Here is a 22,140-nt window from a genome sequence, read left to right on the forward strand (position 1 = left end):
AAGTGCAATGTATCATGTACGACTAGTAGTTATAATAAAGCTTCCATTTAATAGCACCCCCACAAAAAAGAACTAAGAGTTGACTTTCCATTAGATCCCTGTGGGATCTATCTACCCAGAAGAACAAAAATCATTTTATCACAAAGACATTTGCACCAGAACGTTTATTGCAGCTCAATTCACAATTGTTAAGTCATGGAAGCAACCTGAATACCCATCAACCCATGAAAGGATTAACAGACTGTGGTATATGTATACCATGGAATACTATTCAGCCATAAGAAAAGATTGGAGGCATAGCACTCTGGGAGGCCCAGGCAGGTGGATTGCCAGAGTTCATGAGTTTCAGACCAGGCTGAGCCAGAGCAAGAGTCAGAGTGAGACCTAAAACAATAGCCGGGTGTTGTGGCAGGTGCTTCTAGTCCCAGCTACCCAGGAGGCTGAGGCAAGAGAATCGCTTGAGCCCAAGAGTTTGAGGTTGCCATGAGCTATGGCACTCCACCCAGGGTGACAAAGTGAGACTCTGTCTCAAAAGAAAAGAAAAAAAGAAAGAAAGAAAAGAAAAGATGGAGACTTTATACCATTTATGTTTACCTGGATGGAGTTGAAACACATTCTTCTTAGTCAAATATCTCAAGAATGGAGAAAAAAATATCCAATGTACTCAATACTGATATGAAACCAATATATAGACAGCTAAATGCCGACAGGAATGATGAGACACAAATATAGTCTAGCAAGAGAGAGGGGAAAGGAGGGAGAGGGGAGGAAGGAGGGCATTTGGTGGGATCTCACCTAATGTGCACAATGTGAGGGTGTTCAGCATGGCCCCTGGGTGAAGGGCTCAACTACAAATTGAATCCTATAAATGAAAACAATGTACCCTAAAAATCTGTACCCTCATATTAATTTGAAATTTAAAAGAATTTAAAAAAAGAGGTACGGTGCTGTCAAATGTATTCCTTGGAAGTGAACTAATGGAACACAACACTGTCTTAAAGCTTTAGTAGTTACCCACAGAAGATGCATCCCTAAATGATTTATTTTAGTGAATGGAAGCCTCAAAGAACACCCTTGTTTGACCACAATGAACCTATCAGGGGGTGGGCATATATGTCTCTTACTGTAGTTGGCTCTGAGGCCAATGTCCATATATTGTTCCAGTGAACAAAGGGAAGCATCCCCATAAGGAAATGAACAATGAACCATCAGCTGTTTTCTTTCACTGAATTGATATGTTGGCCAATGAAATATCCTTCCATTGTCACCTAAGCTGCCCTCAACACATGCATGTTTCTTCTCATTTTAGAAGCTTCTATGGATCATTACAAAAACCAAGAAATGTAAAATCCACATGGATGCAAACAAATGGAGCTCTCCTTGAAACACCAATAAGTTGAGCAAATGGAAACTTGCATGGGTTAATCAGAAAGGAAGCTGTGGTCTGTGTTACTTGGAAGTGAAATAATGGACCATAACAACGTCTGTCTCAAAATTTCTATAGTGACCCACGTATATGAGTTCTATTTTTCTAAATGTTTTCTGTCACGTTTTAGGTGACAAGTATGTTTTCAGCTTATAATTAAAATTCACCCACGTATGGTTGCTCCCAATGCAAACAATACATCAGAGGTGAGTGAAGACACCATCCTCCAGGCACGTGGGCCACCCATCTCCCAGTGCCAAGTTTCCCTTGACACAACTCAATTTCAAAAATGCTAAAATGTTAGAAAGTGAGTCTTTAAGGAAACATTTCTTAAGTGTGGGAAGATGAAAGTTTCTGCCGGATTTTCTTGTGCAGGGGGCGCAGTTTGGGACTGGGAGTAGAAAACCGAGATTGACCAAGAAGCTGAGGCCAGGAATGCCCGGTGCCGGGTTTGGAGACGACGCCTAGAGAGTAAGGAGATACCTTCCTAAGACACATTCCCTCTCCAGGCCCAGGCCCGCCGCATCTGTCTGCGGGCCGCCTCCCCGGCGCCGCCCGGCTCGCGCCTCCGCCCCCGAACTCCCGGGCGGGCGGGGCTGCGGGCGGGGAGGGATGGTTTGGGCGCGGGGGTCCCGATGACGGCATCGGAGCGCGCCGCGCCGGCCCGGGAGCTGGAGTGCGCGGCAGGGACTTCGCTCGTACCCGGGCAGGTGGGGGTGGGCCTGGGGAGAGTGGAGGGCGAGGGCCGCGGCTGGTGGAGCTGGCGCGCTCTCGCTCCCTCCGGCGCGGGCCGGGGCCTGGACGCTCCTGGCGTGGCACGCGTCGCCTTGTTGCTCGGCTTGCAGGAGTTCCCTCTGTGGACCGTGGCTGAGATCGGCATCCCGGGCCTGGCCAGGAGGTGCGAGCGCCAAGGCTGCGTGGCTCGGGCCCTCATTCGTAATCGCTTCTTGAAACTTTCCGGGAGTCCCCGGCCACGCTCGCCGCCTCCCGCCCGGGACCCCCCCACTGGCGCCTGCGGAGTTGCGCGACGCCCTCGGGGCGGCGAGCGGGGGCCGGAGTTGGGGTGGGCGGAGGTCCCGCAGAGAAGCGTGCCCAGGACCGGGTCCCCAGCTGGGACTGGATGATTGAACTAACCAGCGGGTACAGGTGCTGAGGGCGATTAAACGGAAAGTAATAAAGAGACGGGTCGGAGGTTGGAGATGAGTGCGTTAAGAGGAGGAGGGGTGGGGAAAGTTCCTTGGATGGAGATTATTACTCACTGCTTGCTGGGCGCCGGTGATACAGCGTGAAGGGGACAAAGAGGGCCCCTGCTTTTCAGCTCCAGGTCCAGAAGGTGGAGGGATACAAGTGTAATCTGATAGTGGCGCAAAGGTGGTGATAAGCGGATGGCGGCGGTACAGGGGTTGGTGTGTGGTGGGAGCTTGGTATTGAAGAATCTGCTGATTTTTCTTATGAAGCTGACGCAAGGTATGGTAGTTAACTAGTGGCTATTAGGAAAAGTGTGTCCTGGTATGGTGTGGTACTGTGTCACAGGAGACAGGGGAAGAGTGCAGCTGAACACTGAGGTCCCTGGGTGTCAAAGAGGAGGAGGTAGGACCTTATTTGACCAGTGATGGAGCCATGAAGTGTTACCCAGAGGACTACATGTATCATGGTTCTTGCAGCATTTGGGCACCAGGCGGGGCACAGAGGTTAACCACCTTCCTGCCATCCCTCCAAGGTCAGGAGCTGCATGGTCGGGCTTCAGGTCACCTGCAGGGTGAGTCTAGCCCCTGGTGTGCAGGTGCTAATGGCAGGGCTTCTTCCTCTCTCCACAGGGCCTGACACAGTGCACCCTCAGCATGGGGCTGGAGGCCCAGAGGCTACCAGGGGCAGAGGAGGCCCCTGTGAGGGTGGCCCTACGAGTCCGCCCATTGCTGCCCAAGGAGCTGCTGCATGGGCATCAGAGCTGCCTGCAGGTGGAGCCAGAGCAGGGCCGAGTCACACTGGGCCGTGACCGCCACTTTGGCTTCCATGTGGTGCTGGCAGAGGACACTGGGCAGGAAGCTGTGTACCAGGCCTGTGTACAGCCCCTCCTTGAGGCTTTCTTTGAAGGCTTCAATGCCACTGTCTTTGCCTATGGTCAGACAGGCTCTGGAAAGACGTACACCATGGGGGAGGCCAGTGTGGGTGAGTGACCCTGTTTGTACCTTTGTGTCCACTTTGGGGGGGTTGTCTTTGTGTCTTCCTGAATTTCTGCCCCTATACTCTTGCCTCCAGTCTCTGTTGAAGGTGGGGGTCTGGGGGAGGGAGACTAGATTTCCTGGACAGATCTGCAGTCCAGGGTGACACCAGCCACATCAACTTTTGGACAGGGCAGGAAGGAAGGGTTGGAGGTGAGTGGCCTCAGCTTTGTAGAGATGGGGCCATTCTTCCCGGCTCTGGGGACCTCAGGGGAGCAAGGGCATGGGAAGGTGGCAACCTGTAGAGGTTGGCAGGATGGCTACTAAGGGTCATAAATCTATGTTCTGGTTGGAGCATTTGGGAATGGGGGGTATTTGTTTTGTAAGCAGCTTTGGTTTCTGCATAGTCAGGTTACAGGGGGTTTGGTGAGGCTGTGCACAGAGTTTTCAGAGAGATGCTTTGGGCCAATTGAATGAGTAGCTCCTTTTAAATAGTAGGAACTACTTTTCCTTAGGTTTTTTTTTAGAGACAGAGTCTCACTTTATGGCCCTTGGTAGAGTGCCATGGCATCACACAGCTCACAGCAACCTCCAGCTCCTGGGCTTAAGCGATTCTCTTGCCTCAGCCTCCCGAGTAGCTGGGACTACAGGTGCCCGCCATAGCACCCGGCTATTTTTTTGTTGCAGTTTGGCCGGGGCTGGGTTTGAACCCGCCACCCGTGGCGTATGGGGCCGGCGCCCTACTCACTGAGCCACAGGCGCCACCTACTTTTTCTTAGGTTACTCCTTGTTCCCTTCTGGCTGCTCAAACAGAGTGCCATAGACTAGGTTATAGACAGAAATTTCTTTCTTTCATTCTTTCTTTCTTATAGACAGAAATTCCTTCCTTCCTTCCTTTCTTCATTCATTCCTTTCCTTCCTTCCTTTTCTTTCTATCTTTCTTTTCTTTTTTCTTCCTTCCTTTCCTTCCTTCTTTCTTTCTTTTTTCCTTCCTTCCTCCTTTTCCTTCCTTCCTTCCTTTGTTTCCTTCCCTCCCTCCTTCCTCCCCTTCCCCTCTCCTCTTCTCCCTTCTTCTCCCCTCCTCTTCCCTAGCTCACCAGCAACCTTAAACTCCTTGTTCAACTGGTCCTCCTGCCTCAGCCTCCTGAGTAGTTGCGACTACAAGCACCTGCCACAATACTTAGCTAATTTTTCTATTTTTAATAGAGGCCAGGTCTTGCTTTGCTCAGACTGGTCTTGAACTCATGAACTCCAGCGATCCTCCCACCTCAGCCTCTCAGAGTGCTAGGATTACAGCCACACCATCTAGCCCAGAAATTTATTTCTCACAGTTCTGGAGGCCAGGAAGTCCAAGTTCAAGGCACCAGCAGATTCAAGGGCCTGTTTTATGAGTTCTTCATAGGTTGCCTCTTTCTCTCTCAAAACTCACATGATGAAAGAGAGAAGGGGTATCTCTGGGATCTCTGTTATAAGGGCACTAATCTGATTCATGGGGCCTACACCCCCATGAACTAATCATCTCAAGGCCCCAGTTCTTTCTTTTTTATTTTTTTTTGTAGAGACAGTCTCATTTTATCATCCTCGGTAGAGTGCTGTGGTGTCACAGTTCACAGCTCTTGGGCTTAGGTGATTCTCTTGCCTCAGCCTCTGAGTAGCTGGGACTACAGACACCTGCCACAACGCCCAGCTATTTTTTTGTTGCAGTTTGGCCAGGGCCAGGTTTGAACCCACCACCCTCAGTATATGGGGCCAGTGCTCTACTCACTGAGCCACAGGCCCTGCCCCAAGGCCCCAGTTCTCTCACAGTGTCAGGATTTTAATACTTAAAATTTGGAGAGACATAGGCATTCAGAGAATGTTCAAGCATAGCTGTTATAGAAGCATACTTGTCTGAAGAAAATTAGGAAAATACAGAAAAACACATGCACAAAATAAAACTTGATTTTCAGAAATCACTTATCCTGTTAGCATTCCAGTTTCTTTCTCTATAAAAATGATTATACTTTTAAAATATGAGATTATATTGTACCCATTCTTTTGTGTCTTTTTTTTTATTAGCAGTGTATTGTGAAGATTTCTGTATGTCATTAAATATTCTTCAGTCTAATTTTTTTTTTTTTGTAGAGACAGAGTCTCACTTTATGGCCCTTGGTAGAGTGCTGTGGCCTCACACAGCTCACAGCAACCTCCAACTCCTGGGCTTAAGGCAGTTCTCTTACCTCAGCCTCCCGAGTGGCTGGGACTACAGGCACCCGCCACAACGCCCAGCTATTTTCTGGTTGCAGTTTGGCAGGGGCCGGGCCCGAACCTGCCACCCTCGGTATATGGGGCCGGCGCCCTACCGACTGAGCCACAGGCGCTGCCCTTCAGTCTAATTTTTTATGGCTGCCTGGCTTTCCATTGTGAATATAAAGCAGTTTATTTAACCAGATTTCCTGTTGGATCTTAGGATGGATACTGAGGATGTTTGTGTTTTTTGAAGTCATGAAGAGTGCTCTTTTGAACGTTCTCTGATTACTTCCTTGGGATAAATTTAGGAGGCCCTTTAGATAACTGAGCATGGCCTATAATGAACTCCCTGTCCCAGGGAGTCATCGAAGGTATCTGCTAATCTGTTGGTGATGCTAGTATCATGAAAGGGGTTGAATGAACCATGAGAGGTTGCTTCTAACTCTTAAATTCTGCAATTCTGCTTGACCACCCTGGATTGTGGCCTGGCTTAGGCTGCCCATCCCTTCTTGGTCTCTGCTGCTGCCTTCTCCATTCCAGAGCACCATTCTCCAGCTTTGGTAAGGGCCTAAGGGCCTTGGGCCCTGTCAATTGAAGGCACAGTGGCAGGAGGCCCTGTGATGTCTCCCCAGCCTCCCTTCATGAGGATGAACAGGGCATCATCCCGAGGGCCATGGCAGAAGCCTTCAAGCTTATCGATGAGAATGACCTGCTTGACTGTCTGGTGCACGTGTCCTACCTAGAAGTGTACAAGGAGGAATTCCGAGACCTGCTCGAGGTGGGCACTGCCAGCCGTGACATCCAGCTTCGGGAAGATGAGCGCGGAAATGTTGGTGAGGAACTCTGGAGTTTCCCCCTGACTGATGGGGCATCCAGTTTGGGGAGGCTCCACCTGCCTGAGGGGGTGGCTTACCTGCTGAGAGGGGTACTTCTTCCATGAAAATCCTGAGCTCTAGAGGTTTAGCTTTAGTGTCTCTTTATCTCCACTGAGTTCAGTATATACTTCTGTATTCAGAGTGAGAGGCATACAATGGACAAGGCCCCTGGGCCTGGGAAGGGGCACCTGGCTCGGGAACAGCAAGTGGAGGGCTAGTGGGGGAGCTGGTCAGTCCCAGCACCCCTGCCCTGGGCCTCACAGCCTTTCCTGCCTGCAGTGCTGTGTGGGGTGAAGGAGGTGGACGTAGAGGGCCTGGACGAGGTGTTGAGCCTCCTGGAGATGGGCAATGCTGCGCGGCACACGGGGGCCACGCATCTCAACCGCCTGTCCAGCCGCTCGCACACAGTCTTCACGGTGACCCTGGAGCAGCGGGGGCGTGCCCCCAGCCGCCTGCCCCGCCCTGCTGGCCAGGTGCTCATCTCCAAGTTCCACTTTGTGGACCTCGCGGGCTCAGAGAGGATACTGAAGACTGGTAGCTCTGGCGAGAGGCTCAAGGAGAGCATCCAGATCAACAGCAGCCTCCTGGCGCTGGGCAACGTCATTAGCGCCCTGGGGGATCCCCAGCGCAAAGGCAGCCACATCCCCTATCGTGACTCCAAGATCACCCGGTGAGCCACCCCGTGGCTCCTATCTGGCATGGGGGTGGGAGACATTACGCCCACACAAAGTCCGAGGTCCCTGTCCTCAGGGAGCCACGCTGAGGGGTGGTGCCGGGTTAGGGTTGCCCGGTGCGTTGGGGCTCCTGACGCCTGGCTCTGGCGCCCTCAGGATACTCAAGGACTCATTGGGCGGGAACGCCAAGACAGTGATGATCGCCTGCATCAGTCCCTCCTCCTCCGACTTTGACGAGACCCTCCACACCCTTAATTACGCCAGCCGCGCCCAGAACATCCGCAACCGTGCCGCGGTCAACTGGCGGCCGGAGGCTGAACGGGCGCCTGACGAGGTGGCGGCCAGCACACGGCGGCCCCCGCGCCATCGCTCGGAGACCCGCATTATCCACCGTGGACAGCGCCCCCGAGGCCCCGCCGCCACCTCTGCTGCGGCCGCTGCGCGCCTGGGCGCGGAGTGTGCGCACTACCGGGCTCGCACCGATGCCGCGTACAGCCTCCTCTGCGAGCTGCAGGCGGAGCCCGGGCTGCCCGGCGCGGCCGCTCGCAAGGTGCGCGACTGGCTGTGCACTGTCGAGGGCGAGCGCAGTGCCCTAAGCTCCGCCTCCGGGCCCGACAGCGGTATTGAGAGCGCCTCCGCCGAGGACCAGGCTACCCAGGGACCCTCCGGCGGGAGAAAGGTGGCCAATGGCCTCATGTGTTCGGGGAAGAGGGCAGGAAGGAAGGAAGAGGGTCTTCAGACAACCAGCTCTGCCCCGACCCCGTGTCCATTAGGATGTTCGGGACTCAGAGGCCTCTGATAATGACTGCGGTCACTCCTTTAATGTCACTGTATCTTAGGGGCGCCACCGGTAAAATAGATGTAATCTTAGCGCCTACCTTCCAGGAGCGTTGTAGGGCAGGTGTAACAAGTGTCTAGCATGCTGTGAGGACTAAGTTGTTCTAGTAACAGTGGTTATGTTATTATTAATAAAAACATGGTTAATAATTACAAGAGATGGCCCAAATGGCTTGCAGAGGGGGCTTAAGGCCAGGAGGGTCTGGTCTGGGTTGTTCTCCCCACCAGTGAGTTTGAACCCCATTGTGGGCAGGGCTTGGAACAGAGTGGGCAGGAAGGAGGGCTAGATGAGCCAGTGGCAGAGTGCACAGAGGGCCAGGGGGTCCCAGCTTGCCCTGCCGCCGCCTATCCCTAAAGCGCCTATGCCCTGCCCTATAGGAAGATGAGGGGGCGCAGCAACTGCTGATCCTGCAGAGCCAGGTAGCCCGTCTGGAGGAGGAGAACCGAGACTTTCTGGCTGCACTGGAGGACGCCATGGAGCAGTACAAACTGCAGGTGGGGCCGCCCCTACCACAGTGCAGGGAAGGCTTCTCAAAGGAAGAAGGAGGGGACATCTTAGCCAAGTTTCTGAGGATGAGAAGGAGTCAGGGTGGGGATCTAGAGGGTGCACAGCAAGAGCGCAAGTGTGGGGGTGAGCGGGTGGGTGTGTGGGACTGCCCAGTAGGATAGCTTTGCTGGGTGGTGGATGGATGGAGAGGAGATGATTGACTTTGCTCTTTGCGCCCTCTGGTGGCAGTGGTTGGGCTAGCCGGGTGGCATTATGGGCGTGTGATAAGGTGGTGACAGGGTCAGGTGGGAGTTTGGGTCTGAATTTGTGCATTGCTGAGAGTTGTTGGGGTAGCTGTCGACCTGTTCTTCAGTTTCCTATACTTTTGCTTGTCAAGGCATCCTTGTCCCTGCCATCCATGCCCCCTCAGCACCTGGACCTTGTCTTGCAGAGTGACCGGCTGCAGGAGCAGCAGGAGGAGATGGTGAAGCTCCGGCTGCAGCTAGAGCTGGTGTGGCCTGGTTGGGGGCCCCCAGGGCTCCTGCAGGGGCTGCCACCCTCATCCTTTATGCCTCGGCCTCACACTGCCCCCCTGGGTGGTGCCTATGCCCATGTCCTGGACATGGTGCCCACTGCCTGCCTCCTTGGAGATGGTAGTTCTGAGCAGCAGGAAGAGGTGAGGAGGGGAGAGGCTGGGTATCTTCTGGGCCTTGTTGGACCAGTTGAGCAGGGGCAGAGTGATGAGGGACATGTATCCCTTTCTGTGCTTTCATGAGTGGGCAATGTTAGGTGCTGCTTTTGGTGTCCCTAGAAGAAAGGTCAAGATTTGGGTGACTGCGAGGCTTCTCAGAAGGGTCCAGTGCCATAGGGCATGCTGGGGATAGGTGGAGATTGCTTAGAGTGGGGAGGTTACAGAGAGGGTTTTGGTTTCCCACGCCAGAGAGAAACTTTCACACTTCTGCAGACAGAGAGCTCATCACCTCTGAGGCCATCCCCTCTGCCCTGGGGTGGCTCTTTTGGCAAGTTCCCTTGTGCTTGAGCTTTGGTCTCCTGCTTCTAGTTCTGCCAGTTGAAGCCTTTTGGACAAAGGTTCCTCCTCTTCCTGAAAGCTTCTGGCCATCTACGCTCTAAAAGCCCTTGGGAGAAGTCTGTTGTGTACTCTCTGCTCTGTCAGGGTACTGTTGGTGAAATAGGACTTGGGTACAGATGATCTGTAGATAAGATAGGCCAGATTGTCACCCAAGAAGTGCCAGGTACCACAGAAAACAGGAGCAGTGTGGAGAGAGGGGAGGACAGAAGCTCTGCTCCAGCTTGAAATTAAAAAAGCTTGGGTGGTGCCTGTGGCTCAGTGAGTAGGGCGCTGGCCCCATATACTGAAGGAGGTGGATTCGAACCTGGCCCCGGCCAAACTTCAACAAAAAAATAGCCAGGCGTTGTAAGTGCCTGTAGTCCCAGCTACTTGGGAGGCTGAGGCAAGAGAATCGGCTAAGCCCAAGAGCTGGAGGTTGCTGTGAGCTGTGATGCCATGGCACTCTACTGGCAGTGACAAAATGAGACTCTGTCTCTAAAAAAACAAACAAATTAAAAAGGCTTCCCAAGGTTGGGCATGGTGGCTCACGCCTGTAATCCTAGCTGTCTGGGAGGCCAAGGTAGGTGGATTGCCTGAACTCAGGAGTTGGAAACCAGCCTGAACAAGCCTGTCTCTGCTAAAAGTGGAAAATTATCTGGGTGCTATGGTGGGTCCCTATAGTCCTAGCTACTCAGGAGGCTGAGGCAAGGGGATCACTTGAGCCTAAGAGTTTGAGGTTTCTGTGAGCTATGATGCCATCACACTCTACCCAGGGCATAGAGTCAGATTCTGTCTCAAAAAAAATAAAACAATAAAATGGAATATAAAATAAAATAAATAAAAATAGGTTCCCAGAAGTGTCGTTTGAGCTAGATTTTGAAGGTAAGGCTGGGCTTGAGGAAGTAGAAGTGTGAGGAAGGCATGCAAGGCACTGTTCCTGAGTCTGTAGGAACAAAGACTCAGGCTGGGAAATGGCTCACTCCCCTTGCAGGTGACAAATGGCAGGGAGGCTGAGATGGATAGACTGGAAAGTGGCTCTTCAGTTGCATCAGCAGAGGAGGATGAGGAAGAGGAGCCACCCAGGCGGACCTTGCAGTTGCGCAGGTGAGTGGCAACTAACCTGACCAGGACCTGCTCAGAGCCTGGGCCTATGCAGGATGAGGACTCACTGTCTCCTCTCCCGGCAGCAGTGGGGGAAGGATCTCAGGTCTCAGGGAGTCCTCACCTACACTGCCCCAGCCAACTCTAGGGGAGAGTAGGACAAGGGCTGGAAGCTCTGAACCAGGAGGGCTTACTGGAGTGGGTTGATACAGGGAGGCCCAGGCCTTCTGCTTCTCAGTCTCTAAGGTGGCCCATGTGCCAACAGTTGCCCTGTACCTCCTAAGCTCTGCCCCTGGACTCTGATTTGGCCAGACTTACATCCCAGGGTTACATTGACTCTGGAAGATGGAAGACCCAGTGGCCTCTCTTCCTCCTTCCATCCCTGGGAATTGGCTGGGCTAGGGCAGGGGAGGAGTGTGGACTCTGCTCTTGTCCTTCAGAAATGGAATCAGCAACTGGAGCCAGAGGGTGGGGGTCCACCCAGGGAGTCCACCCAACAGGAAGGGCCCAGAGCTTTGTCTTGAAGAGCTGGATGTGGCCATCCCACGGCCCAGAGGTAAGCTGGATGGTGGGCAGAGGGCCCCTTTGTCCCTTCTCTTCTCTGGTCCTGGGCTGGCTGCACCATCCTTGGCAGCCCCTACCCTGGCCACGTCCCTCCCCTTTACTCCTCTGTTTCCCCCATTGTCAATGGGGCAGTAGTCTTTGACAGTCTGCCTGTTACAGTGGCTGGTGGGAACAAAGCCCTGGTTCAGACTCGCCAAGCCCCCAGTGCCACAGCCTCTGAATGGCGGCTGGCCCAGGCCCAGCAGAAGATTCGAGAGCTGGCCATCAATATCCGCATGAAAGAGGAGCTCATTGGCGAGCTGGTCCGTACAGGTGAGGGGTGGGTGCAGGGCTGGGCCTCCCACTTGGTGATGGGGATGGGTGGGAATTCTTGTTGATTTCTTTTCCCACACTGTTTTAGAGAGGGTTCAATATTGTGGTTAGAAGCAGGGGCCAGATGACCTGGTTTGATACCCAGCTCCTCCTCTTATGGACCCCTCGGACCTCAGTGTTTTCATTTCTTTTCTTTTTTTTTTTGTAGAGACAGAGTCTCACTTTACTGCCCTCGGTAGAGTGCCATGACTTCACACGGCTCACAGCAACCTCAAACTCTTGGGCTTAAGCAATTCTCTTGCCTCAGCCTCCCAAACAGCTGGGACTACAGGTGCCCGCCACAGCGCCCGGCTATTTTTTGGTTGCAGTTTGGCCGAGGCCGGGTTTGAATCCACTACCCTCGGTATGTGGGGCCGGCACCCTACTCACTGAGCCACAAGCACCACCCCAGTGTTTTCATTTCTAACATGGGGATAGTAAATGTATCTACTTCAGGGGATGTTATAAGGGTTAAATGAGTTAGTTCAGACAGTGCTTAGAGTGGCTCTCAGTAGTACCTTTTTTTTTTTTTTTTTGTAGAGACAGAGTCTCACTTTATGGCCCTCGGTACAGTGCTGTGGCCTCACACAGCTCACAGCAACCTCCAACTCCTGGGCTTAAGTGATTCTCTTGCCTCAGCCTCCTGAGTAGCTGGGACTGCAGGCGCCCGCCACAACGCCTGGCTATTTTTTTTTTTTTTGGTTGCAGTTTGGCCGGGGCCGGGCTTGAACCCGTCACCCTTGGTATATGGGGCCAGCGCCTTACCGACTGAGCCACAGGCGCCGCCCAGTAGTACCTCTTTTTATTTATCAAGTAGCTGCTGTGTCTTAGGCATCATGCTGGGCACAGAGTATACAGTGAGTATGACTGAGGACCTGGTGTCCCTAAGTTTACTACTGCTGATATGAGTAAAGGTGCAGTGGTAACCAGGTGGAGTCTTTTTAACAGTTATGGATTTATTATTGTAGAATTCATTTGGAAAATTTTCAAACCCACATATAAGAAATCTCGGTAACTGCTTAGTCTGGATGATGGGTATTATGGGGGGACCCCATAAGACCCAGAGAAGGGAAAGGACCCCCCATAATACCCATCATCCAGACTAAGCAGTTACCGAGATTTCTCCACATTTGTTTTACCTCCCCCTTTTTTCTTTGCTGATTGTTTTTCCTTTTTGAAATAGAGTCTCACTGTGTTGCCCGAGTTAGAGTGCTGTGGTCTTAGCCTAGCTCACAGCAACCGAAACTCTTGGGTTCAAGCAATGGTCCTTCCTTGGCCTCCCCGAGTGCTAGGATTACAGGCATGAACCACTGTACCTGACCGTTGCCAAAATATTTTGAAGCAAATCTTAGACTGCGTGTTTTTTATCCTTATACCTTCCAGTATGCCTTTTTAAAAATGTGGATGTTTTTACCTAACTATAATGCCATTAGCACATCTAACAAAACTAATGTCCTCTGAATGCCCAGAGTATAAGCTCATTCCCAGGATAATTCAGCAGTGTCTGTTTGCAGCTAGATTGCTTAGATTGGCCCCAGACTTGTTCTACATACACATTATACAGTTGACCCTTGGTATCCATGGGGATTTGTTCCAGGACCTCCTACAGGTACAAGAATGCTCCTATGCTCAAAGTCTCTGATATAAAATGGTGTGGTATTTGCATATAACCTACACACATCCTTCTGGATACTTTAAATCATCTCTAGATTACTTATAACATCTACTACAACGTAAGTCATTGTTAATATGTATTGTTTATGGAATAATGACAAAAAGTCTGTGCATGTTTGGTACAGACACAACCATCTACTTTGTTTTTCCAATATTTTCCATCCTGGTTGATTGAACTCTTGGATGCAGAACCCACAGCGATGGAGGGCTGACTGTATTTGCTTCTGAGATCTTTGAGATCTCCCTTCTCTCACCTCTTCACAGTCATCCTGTAGAGTGTTTCAAACCCCAAATGTTTTACCTGTTTGCTTCCTTGAGGTGTCATTTAACTTGTTCCTCTGTCCTCCAGATTTTCTACAAGACAAAGTTAGATCTAGACAATTATATGCAGGTTCAAGTTATGTATTTATTTTAGCATGTATTAGGTAAAAGTAAAACTAGTTAAGCTGTAATTTCCTTGGGTCATTGTAATGGATAAGGGTCTTTTTTAAAGTGAGTTGGGGGCTGGACATGGCACCTATAATCCTAGCACTCTGGGTGGCTGAGTTGGTGGATTGCTTGAGTTTAGGAGCTCAAGACCAGCCTGAGCAAGAGTGAGACCCCGTCTGTACTAAAAATAGAAAAACTAGCCAAGCGTGGTGGCAGGTGCCTGTACTCCCAGCTACTCAGGAGGCTGAGGCAAGAGGATTATTTGAGCACAAAAGTTTGAGGTTGCTGGGCAGCGCCTGTGGCTCAAAGGAGTAAGGCACCAGCCCCATATGCCAGAGGTAGTGGGTTCAAACCCAGCCCCAGCAAAAAAAAAAAAAAAAAAAAAAAAAAAAGTTTGCGGTTGCTGTCATCTGTAACACCACAACACTCTACCCAGGGCAACAGATTGAGATTGTCTGAAAAAAAAAAAAAAGTGAGTTGGTTTGAAGAAAAATATTCAAGTAAATCATGGTACTGGTGATACAAAGTTTTGGCAAAATCCATGCATATGTCCAAGGGCTGGGGAAGCTCCTGGAGGACGAATAGGTGGCATTCTGGGTGGAGCATACCTGACAGCTTGCTTTCTTCCAGGGAAGGCAGCACAGGCCCTGAACCGCCAGCACAGCCTGCGCATCCGGGAGCTGGAGCAGGAGGCAGAGCGGGTGCGGGCTGAACTGAGTGAAGGCCAAAGGCAGCTGCGAGAGTTGGAGGGCAAGGAGCCCCATAATGCTGGTGAGCGGTTTCAGCTCCAGGAGTTCCGCAAAAAAGTTGCTGCAGCCCAGAGCCAGGTGCAGGTCAGTATCAGGGCCTCAGGGTAAAGGATGTAGGCATCTTTGACTTCCTAGGCTGTGGTCCCTGAGATCAGGACGTGTGGGCCTTAAGGCCCAGGCTGTGTGGAACCTTTGTAGAACCTATACATGCTCAGGTCCTTGTGTTCCAGCCCTAGTTGACGGTGATAAGCCCTTCCCACCCTAGACTTCCAGTGTGAGGCTGGTGTCATATTGAATCTGGGTTCTCAGCTCATATTTAGTTATTTATTTATGAATGAGACAGAGTCTCACTTTGTCACCCTAGGTAAAGTCATAACTCACAGCAACCTCAAACTCTTGGGCTCAGGTGATCCTCTTGCCTCCCAAGTAGCTGGGACTACAAGCGATCGCCACAATGCCTGGCTATTTTTAGAGATAAGGGTCTCGCTCTTGCTCAGGCTGGTCTCAAACTCCTGAGCTCAGGAGATCTTCCTGCCTCATCCTCCCAGAGTGTTAGGATTACAGGTATGAGCCACCATGCCTGGAACGCAGCTCAGCTTTAAACAGCAGAAATAAGGAGGGCAGGTACTGCCTGATCACCACCTAGGAGACCAATGAGAGGGTGAGGGGTGGGCATCTAAAGAAACCTGCCCTTCAGCATGCAGCCCTCACTTCCCTCCAACCACCTATCCACCTTTCATCTCTCCACTCACTTACCCTCCATCCCGTTCTCCCTTGTCTGTCTGCCCATCAGTCCAATGGTTCCTCTAATCCATCTTTCCAGCCTTTTATCAGTTGACTGACCAACTGTCCATTTATCCATGTGTCTATCCACCCTTCCATTCTGTTTTACTAACTCATGTGTATGTGTTAGTTTGTTAAGGCTACCATGACAAAGTACTAGAGACTGGGTGGCTTAAACAATAGGAGTTTGTTTTCTCATGGTTCTGGTGGCTAGGAGTCCAACATCAAGGTGTCCACAGGTCTGGTTTCTCGTGAGGCCTCTCTTCTTGGCTTGTAGATGGCCACCTTGCTGTGTCCTCACATAGCCTTTTCTTTGTGTCTCTGCATCCCTGTTATCTCTTATAAGGATGCCAGTCCTGTTGGATTTGGGCTCCCCCATATAGCCTCATTTTACCTTAATTACCTCTTTAAGGACTCTCTCCCCAAATGCAGTCACTTTCAGAAGTACTGGGATTAGGGCTTCCATTTAGGAATTTGGGGGACACAATTCAGCTCACAACACTGTCCATCTGTTTTTTGCCTTATATGTGACTCCGCCCATCTATCCATCTTTGCAACTGTCCACCAGTTATTCATTCCTTCGTTTCTTAGTTCTGGTGTCCATGAGGCAATTAGAATGGCTTAGTGCTGGACTCTGGAACCTGACTGCTCAGGTGTGAGTCTCCACTCTTCCGCTTACTGTGTGTCCTTGATCAAGTTTTCTAAATCCTCTGCGCCTTAATTATACTTTTTTCTTAAGCTTGTTGGGATCATTTAATACAGAGTACTTAGTATGGTACCATAGTAAATGTCATTGTAGCTACCATTATTTGTATTTTATTATTCATCTATTATCCACCTACTTGTTTTTCCATCTGTCTCTCTGTCCACTTATCTGTCCTTGTGTCCTTCCCACCTTTGTTGAGTGCTGGGCACTATGCCAGGCTCAAAGTAGCCTGTCCATAGAAACTATGTGGGTCCCAGGTACTGAAGGAAAAGAAGCAGGCAACAGAGCGGCTGGTGTCACTGTCAGCCCAGAGCGAGAAGCGGGTGCAGGAGCTCGAGAGGAACGTGCAGCTCATGCGGCAGCAGCAGGGGCAGCTGCAGAGGCGGCTTCGCAAGGAAACAGAGCAGAAGCGGCGCCTAGAGACAGAGATGAACAAGCGGCAGCACCGTGTCAAGGTCAGGCTCATGGTGGGGTGGGGCACCCTCTGTCCAGGCCAGGAGACTGAGCTGGGGGCTCAGCCAGGGGAGCCTAGGCAGGGTCTTCCATGCCGTCTTCTAAAACTTGTTACTTGGTCTCTCTGAGTCTGTTTTTCCATCTGGAGTGTTATAGGAAGCTCAAGGCTAAGGTGAAACTTCAATGAGATGAAATATGTAGGTGACTGGGATCTCATAGAGATAAGAAAAGTGTTTGCATCTGTTTCTTGGTCCCCAGGTAGACTTGTGGGAGGTGAGCCTGGGGAACGATTCACAGGGCGATTTCCAGAGTGGGCTTTGGGATCACAGGGAGGCTTTGTTAAGATGCTGGCACCATAAGCAGCTCTGCTTATGAGCTTCCTCACCCAGGAGCTGGAGCTAAAGCATGAACAGCAACAAAAGATCCTGAAGATCAAGACAGAAGAGATTGCAGCCTTCCAGAGGAAGAGGCGCAGCGGCAGCAATGGCTCTGTGGTCAGCCTGGAGCAGCAGCAGGTGGGACCGGGCAGCCCTGGCCTGGTGGGTGCACCATTCTCCCCGGTGGACCTTGAGTGGTGGCTCACACAGCCGTAGGTGGATACTGAGTTGCCTCCCATTCTCCCTCAGAAGATTGAAGAGCAGAAGAAGTGGCTGGACCAGGAGATGGAGAAAGTGCTGCAGCAACGGCGGGCACTGGAGGAGCTGGGGGAGGAGCTCCACAAACGGGAGGCCATCCTGGCCAAGAAGGAGGCCCTGATGCAGGAGAAGACGGGACTGGAGAGTAAGCGCCTGCAGTCCAGCCAGGCAAGGCTCTAATAGGTGACGTTGCTGCCAGGTGAGGTCTTACCAGGTGATAACCTTGCCAGGTAAGGTTTAGACAGATGAGGTTCTTCTAGGTAATGTCTCTGCCAGGTGAAGTTCCAGACAGGTGAAGCTTTGTCCTTCTGGGCTATATATCCCATGGGTTCTTAAGAACTCTGGGGCTCTAGGATGTTTATGACATAATAAGCACTGATGTATGGGTAGAAGAATCTCTCCCAGTACCCGTTCTGCAATTCATTTCACTTATTAACCACCCACTTAGGGCCTGGGTGGGAAGAATGAGGAAGAGCAGGTGTAGGAAGGTGGCATGGCCAAAGTGACTTCTGCACCTGGCATCAGGAAAGTCAGCTTCTAAACCAGTTTCCTTTTCTGTCAAATAGGATCAGTGTTGCCATGGAATAGGGGGTGTCAAACAAAAACAGAGCCTGTTCCTGTAGGGTGCTGGGCTGGATTCCCAAGGGGTTCCAGATCCAGAGTGTTAGCAGGACTCTGCTCCTGCTATCATGGAGTACTCTGAAGTCCAGGAGGGATCAGAATGCTATTGGGCAATCCATAACCTCCTTTGGCCCTTACAGTGCTTACTTCCTCCTCATTAGCTCCTGGAAAGGCCTGGGGGGTTGGCTACTGATTTCTCATAGTTCTCATCACTTTCTAGTCCAGTGGTCTCAGTGATGACCCCCTCCCCATTTGTCCCTTATCAGGAGGGCCTCTTCCCTCTGCTTGAGTGTCCTTCTCTGAGCCATCTCTGAGGCTTTTGGCCATGAGTCCCTGAGCTTCTGTGAACAAAGAGGCCTTCATCTGAGCAGAACATCTGGCTTGTAGGTTTCCTGAAGGAAGGACCCATGTCCTCCTTAGCATTCAGTCCCTGGGCTGGCCCTTTCTGTCAGCCCTGTGAGGATGGTGCCTATTACTTGCTTAATCCCTGGTGGTGCTGCCTCCAGGCCCTCAGCGAGGACATCGTGCGAGTGTCCAGCCGGCTGGAGCACCTGGAGAAGGAGCTCTCTGAGAAGAGTGGGCAGCTGCGGCAGGGCAGTGCCCAGAGCCAGCAGCACATCCGTGGAGAGATCGACAACCTGCGCCAGGAGAAGGACTCCCTGCTGAAGCAGCGCCTGGAGATCGACAGCAAGCTAAAGCAGGGCAGCCTGCTATCACCTGAGGTGTGCCGTGAGGGCGCCAGTCGCGTGGCCCTGCTGTGCTCATTGTCTGCTGCCCGCTCTCTTCAGCCCCTTGCCCGGCCCTCCATGGGCGCTGAGCCTTGCTGCTTGTAGAATAAGTTACTCTGTGAGGAGAGGGTAGAGGCTGGGGAGCGCTGGCCTGGCTCTTCTGTGTCCTGCTTTAGCTCTCTAGTCTGGGACACAGACTGGCCACGTGACCTCTCGGTTCTCTGCCTGCTGGAGCCTGCGTGCCTTGTCATGTGCTGTATTAGAATATGCATGCGTGCTTGTGCAGCTTCCCGTGGGGGCCTGAGCATGTTTAGCCACCTCCTGGCCACATGTACTGTTCCCCGAACAGAGAAACCCACATGAATACAGTCATGTCCACATAACATGTTTCAGTAAATGAGGAACCACTTCCACGATGGTGGTCCCGTAGATTCTTATCATATTTTCAAGGTACCTTTTCTATGTTTAGGTACACAAATACCTACCATTGTGTTACTGTTACCTACCATATTCAGTACAGTAACCTGCTAGACCATATAGCCCAGGTGTGTCATCGCCTAGGGTCTGGGCAAGTATACTCTGATTTATATAAAATGACGAAATTGCCTAATGATGCATTCTTAGAGGGCAGCCCCATCATTAAGTGATGCATGACTATATGAACTTACCCGGCTGGCCTTATGCTATCCATGGCAATCCCATGTTGGGTATTCTAAGCTTCCCAAGAGTAGGTCACTCAAGGAAGTATGCACTTGAGCAAGCAGCCTCTTCTTCACCTCAGGTCAAGTCTGTGACAGTGAGCAGCCTTGATGTCCTGTCAGGATGAGGGGACACTTAGGGCCAAGTGTTGACTGTCACGTGTCTGCCCAGGATTTTCGTGTTCAGAGTGGGTGCTGAGACATAGGAGGCCCATATTTCCCCTTCACACGGGCCTCTATCTCTGCAGGAAGAGCGGACACTGTTCCAGTTGGATGAGGCAATTGAAGCACTGGACGCTGCCATCGAGTACAAGAATGAAGCCATCACATGCCGCCAGCGGGTGCTTCATGCTTCGGCCTCATTGCTGTCCCAGTGTGAGATGAACCTCATGGCCAAGCTCAGCTACCTCTCATCCTCGGAGACCAGAGCCCTGCTCTGCAAGTATTTTGACAAGGTGGGTCACTGCCCGTGAACCCCTTGCTACCTCCTTCTGCCACTCACATGGGGATGTTGGATGGTAGCTTCCAGCAAAGATCTTATTTTCTCCCGGATAGGGGAACACAATCCGGACCAACGTGTCTCTAGGGTTTCCTGACTGTCCTCTTTAAACCTATTTTACTTAGTGAAACTAAGACCCAGTTTCCTCTGCCCCCTCTTCTGGTCTGATTGGCTAAGTTCAGGTTGGCCCTTGGCCAGATTAGTGGTTCTCCACAGGGCATTGTTTGCCCCCTGGGGGATGTTTGGCTATGTCTGAAATACTTTTGGTTTTCCCAGTGGTACAGTGGTGGGAGTAGAGGCCAGGGATGCTACTAAACATCCTTAGAAGATAGGACAGGCTGCCATGACCAAGAATGATCTGCCTGAAATGTCCACAGCGCTGAGGTTGGCCCAGATAAATTCCACAGCTTGAGGTTCTGCCCAGAAGCTCAGTTGTGTGGGGCTAGGAGAGGGTTTGTGTAGAGATGGCAAATTGGCAAATGAGTTCCATCCTGAGAGCCAGCTCTGACCATTTGGAAATGATCACTAGAACACTGCCAAGAAGTCATCTGGGGCCGTCTTAGCTCAGCAGGAAAGACCCCGGTGATTTCTTAGTGATGTGGCACTATGGTGGCAAGTTTGTCAACACCTGCTGTCCCTGGTTGGAGGAGGGGGGTGAGGCTGACTGGGTCTTGGGACAGGTGGTGACACTCCGAGAGGAGCAGCACCAGCAGCAAGTCGCCTTCTCGGAGCTGGAGATGCAGCTGGAGGAGCAGCAGAGGCTAGTATACTGGCTGGAGGTGGCCCTGGAGCGGCAGCGGCTGGAGCTGGACCGCCAGCTGACCCTGCAGCAGAAGGAGCACGAACAGAATGTCCAGCTGCTCCTCCAGCAAAGTCGAGGCAAGCAGCCCTGGCCCCCCAGCTTGCAGACTCTGCTGCCCACTGTCTGTTGCCCCTCACCACTCACCATCCTCTTCTGGGCCTTTCTGCTCTAGACCACCTTGGTGAAGGGCTGGCAGACAGCAAGAGACAATACGAGGCCCGAATTCAAGCTCTGGAGAAGGAACTGAGCCGCCACATGTGGATAAACCAGGAACTACACCAGAAGCTCAGTAGTGTCACTACAGTAGGCCAGAGCAGGGGTAATTGTTAACCTGCTGTCACCCAGCTGGACAGTGGCTTCCTTTCCCTGCCTTGCTTTGGAGTCCGGCTTATTCCTGTTTTGAGGGAAGCTGAGAAGCCACCCTCACTTGAGTGCATATGGGCTCATTTCACAGGTTGCTTATTGTGCTGGGCATGAAGGTAGGACTTTGGGAAGGTGTTGCTACTTCCGTTTCTGACAAGGACATGTTATTCTCTGTGACAGGTGGGGAGAAGAAGAGCCTATGCCTGGAGAGCAGACAAGTCCCTGGAAATGAAGAGGAGCTCCACCCGGCACCTGGGCTGCTCTGGGTGTCCCCCATTGCTGAGGGGGTTCCCCGCACCCGGGAGGAGATGCGGGACTTGGTCCATGCTCCATTACCCTTGACCTGGAAACGGTCGAGCCTGAGTGGTGAAGAGCAGGGCTCTCTTGAGGATCAGAGGCAACGGGAGGTGGTGGGCCTGCCCTGGAACTTTGGGCCTCAGCTTAAGCCCTGGCGGGAGCTACGAAGAACCAGCCCAGGGATGATTGATGTCCGGAAAAACCCTCTTTAGGTCCCTGGGGCAGACCCCTGCCTTGGAGGGAGACTGATCCTACTGAAAGGTGCAGTTGCTTGGTTTAATTCTGTGAAGGGCCGTCTTCACCTCACATGCTAAATGCAGGTTGTGTTCATACTAAGTGGAGTCAACAAATTTGGGCCAATAGAACTGGACTTTTCATTTTTAAAAATAGTATGTTGGGGGCGGCACCTGTGGCTCAGTTGGTAAGGTGCCGGCCCCATATACTGAGGGTGGCGGGTTCTAAACCCGGCCCTGGCCGAACTGCAACAAAAAAAAAAAAAAAAAAAGTATGTTGATTCCTACCACTTTAAGCTGCATGACCTGACTGCCACTTTTTGGCTTCCTCAAGAGTTTAAGGATAATTCTGGTCTCAGGCGTAAGTGTGTGCCCATAGTTCTGAGGTTCAGCCAAGTCTTGTCACAAAATGGTCAGTGGCAATGAGTTGGGATTTACATGGTCATATATAAAAGGGGAAATGGGAAGTTTCTTAGCACATTTTTGCAATCTTGAAAAGATTTAATAAAAAACAATTGTCCCTGAAGAAGAAATGGGAGTTTAGACTTTGCGTTTGATTTATAAAACAAGGGGAAGAGGGTGGCACCTGTGGCTCAAGGAGTAGGGCACCAGCCCCATGCCAGGGGTGGTGGGTTCAAGCCCAGCCCTGGCCAAAAAAAAAAAGAGGAAGAATCAAGTTTGGAGACACTAGGCTT

At 51.6% G+C, this 22,140-nt stretch overlaps 1 protein-coding gene across 1 annotated transcript; it reads left to right on the top strand.

Moving 5' to 3' along the window:
• Positions 1-1,872: 1,872 nt before the first annotated feature.
• On the top strand, positions 1,873-21,976 carry KIF7 (kinesin family member 7). Its single transcript, XM_053581657.1, has 19 exons — positions 1,873-2,136; positions 3,244-3,595; positions 6,450-6,650; positions 6,972-7,362; positions 7,523-8,045; positions 8,582-8,698; positions 9,142-9,366; positions 10,751-10,863; positions 11,301-11,416; positions 11,584-11,736; positions 14,509-14,711; positions 16,374-16,571; positions 16,959-17,084; positions 17,196-17,372; positions 18,332-18,547; positions 19,500-19,706; positions 20,431-20,629; positions 20,725-20,871; positions 21,096-21,976. Exons 1-19 carry the CDS (start codon positions 2,062-2,064, stop codon positions 21,422-21,424), a joined length of 4,068 nt encoding a protein of 1,355 aa, XP_053437632.1. The 5' UTR covers positions 1,873-2,061; the 3' UTR covers positions 21,425-21,976.
• Positions 21,977-22,140: the final 164 nt, after the last annotated feature.

Source organism: Nycticebus coucang, chromosome 2, assembly GCF_027406575.1.
Source record: "Nycticebus coucang isolate mNycCou1 chromosome 2, mNycCou1.pri, whole genome shotgun sequence".
Lineage (NCBI taxonomy): Eukaryota > Metazoa > Chordata > Mammalia > Primates > Lorisidae > Nycticebus > Nycticebus coucang.